Genomic DNA, 1,640 nt, shown 5'->3' with positions numbered 1-1,640 from the left:
GGTTGTTGCTGCTGGATTGGTTCTGGAGTCATCTCTCCGGGTTGTGGCTTTTGGTTCTGTTTGCTGTTTTCGCTTGGGTTTGCTTGAATTTTTGCGACAGAGATAAAGGGGGGATTGGAGATATCCGGGGAGAAAGCCTATCAAAATATGGTTAAGAGAAGATTAATGGAGAGATCTTTACCATTTACAGCGGTGGATGGTGATCAGCTGCGCCGAAAACCATGAAGATCCTCTGTTGGAACTGTCGAGGGATTGGAAACCCTGCGACGGTTCGGGATTTAAAGCAACTTCTCGTTGCAAATGACCCGGATATTATTTTCCTTTGTGAAACTAAAATTAGTGCAAATAGATTCTCCTCTGTTCGCAAGAAGTGTAATATGGAGGGATGTCTGGCGGTTAATGCGGAAGGCAAGAGTGGTGGGTTGGTTTTGATGTGGAAAGACAGTAGCATGGTCGAGATTCAATCTTATTCCAGCAACCATATTTATGCGATGGTCCATAATGAGGATGACGAGCCTGTTCGGTACACTGGATTTTATGGTAATGCCGACCCTAACAAAAGACAATGCTCATGGAATATGCTTAGAAGGGTTGGCAGGTCTGTTAAGGAAAAATGGATAATAGGGGGTGATTTCAACGCAATTCTCGATAATGCGAAAAAAGAAGGTGGTCGGAGAAAACCAATTGCCCTTGTGGAGGATTTTCGCGAGATCGTCCATGAGCTCTCGATGGTGGATTTGAAGACGGATAATGGGTGGTTCACCTGGGTTAATAAAAGAGAGGGTTTAGCGATGGTTAAAGAGAGACTCGACCATTTCTTGATATCTGCTCAGGATGTTAATAGCTTTCCTTTTATGGAAACTAAGGTGCTTCGACAGTCTAGCTCTGACCATGATGCGATCCTGTTAGATACCGAAGGAAGAAAGCTGAGAGATAAGTTTAGGGACCCTAGACTTTGTTTCAAATATGATGTCTGCTGGGCAAAGAACGAAGAAGCAAAAAATATCATTAAGGAAGCGTGGCAGAGTGGAACCTAGGATACTCTGGATAAAATTAAGAGGGTGGGTCAAGAGCTTGGGGAATGGCAATATAGAAAGTTAAAAAAGATGCGCAACAAGATTAGTAACCTACAGGCGAATATAAATAAAATTGTGGATGGCCAGGGGAGCATTCATGAGGGAAATAAACTTAAAACTATGCGCTTAAAGCTCAAAAATTTGCTGGACAAAGAGGAGAAATATTGGGCCCAGCGGTCAAGGGTTACTTGGCTAAAAGAGGGGGACAAAAATACTAAATCTTTTCATGTCAGAGCTACAAAAAATGAACGACAGGTTATTGAGGGAGTTTACGGACAGCGAAATAAGGGAGGCCTTTAACCAAATGGATCCTAGAAAAGCTCCGGGAATTGACGGGTTGTCTGGAAATTTTTATAAGGAAAATTGGGAGGTGGTCGGGGAGGATATTATTAAATTGTGTCATAATATTCTTAGGGGGGATAAAAATGTGGATCGTTTAAATGATACTATTATTGTTTTAATCCCTAAAATTAAAGAACCGGTGGACATGACTAATTTTAGACCCATTAGTCTTTGCAGAGTGGTGTACAAGATTGTTGCTAAAGTGCTTGCCAACCGTCTGAA

The 1,640-nt window shown here is 42.0% G+C and overlaps 1 protein-coding gene across 1 annotated transcript; it reads left to right on the top strand.

Moving 5' to 3' along the window:
- Positions 1-221: 221 nt before the first annotated feature.
- On the top strand, positions 222-1,037 carry LOC107921504 (uncharacterized). Its single transcript, XM_016851347.1, has one exon. It carries the CDS (start codon positions 222-224, stop codon positions 1,035-1,037), a length of 816 nt encoding a protein of 271 aa, XP_016706836.1.
- The last annotated feature ends 603 nt before the right edge of the window (positions 1,038-1,640 follow it).

Source organism: Gossypium hirsutum, chromosome D01, assembly GCF_007990345.1.
Source record: "Gossypium hirsutum isolate 1008001.06 chromosome D01, Gossypium_hirsutum_v2.1, whole genome shotgun sequence".
Taxonomy (NCBI): domain Eukaryota; kingdom Viridiplantae; phylum Streptophyta; class Magnoliopsida; order Malvales; family Malvaceae; genus Gossypium; species Gossypium hirsutum.
Note: the sequence above shows the minus strand (reverse complement) of the source record. Positions and strands in the feature narration are given on the sequence as shown.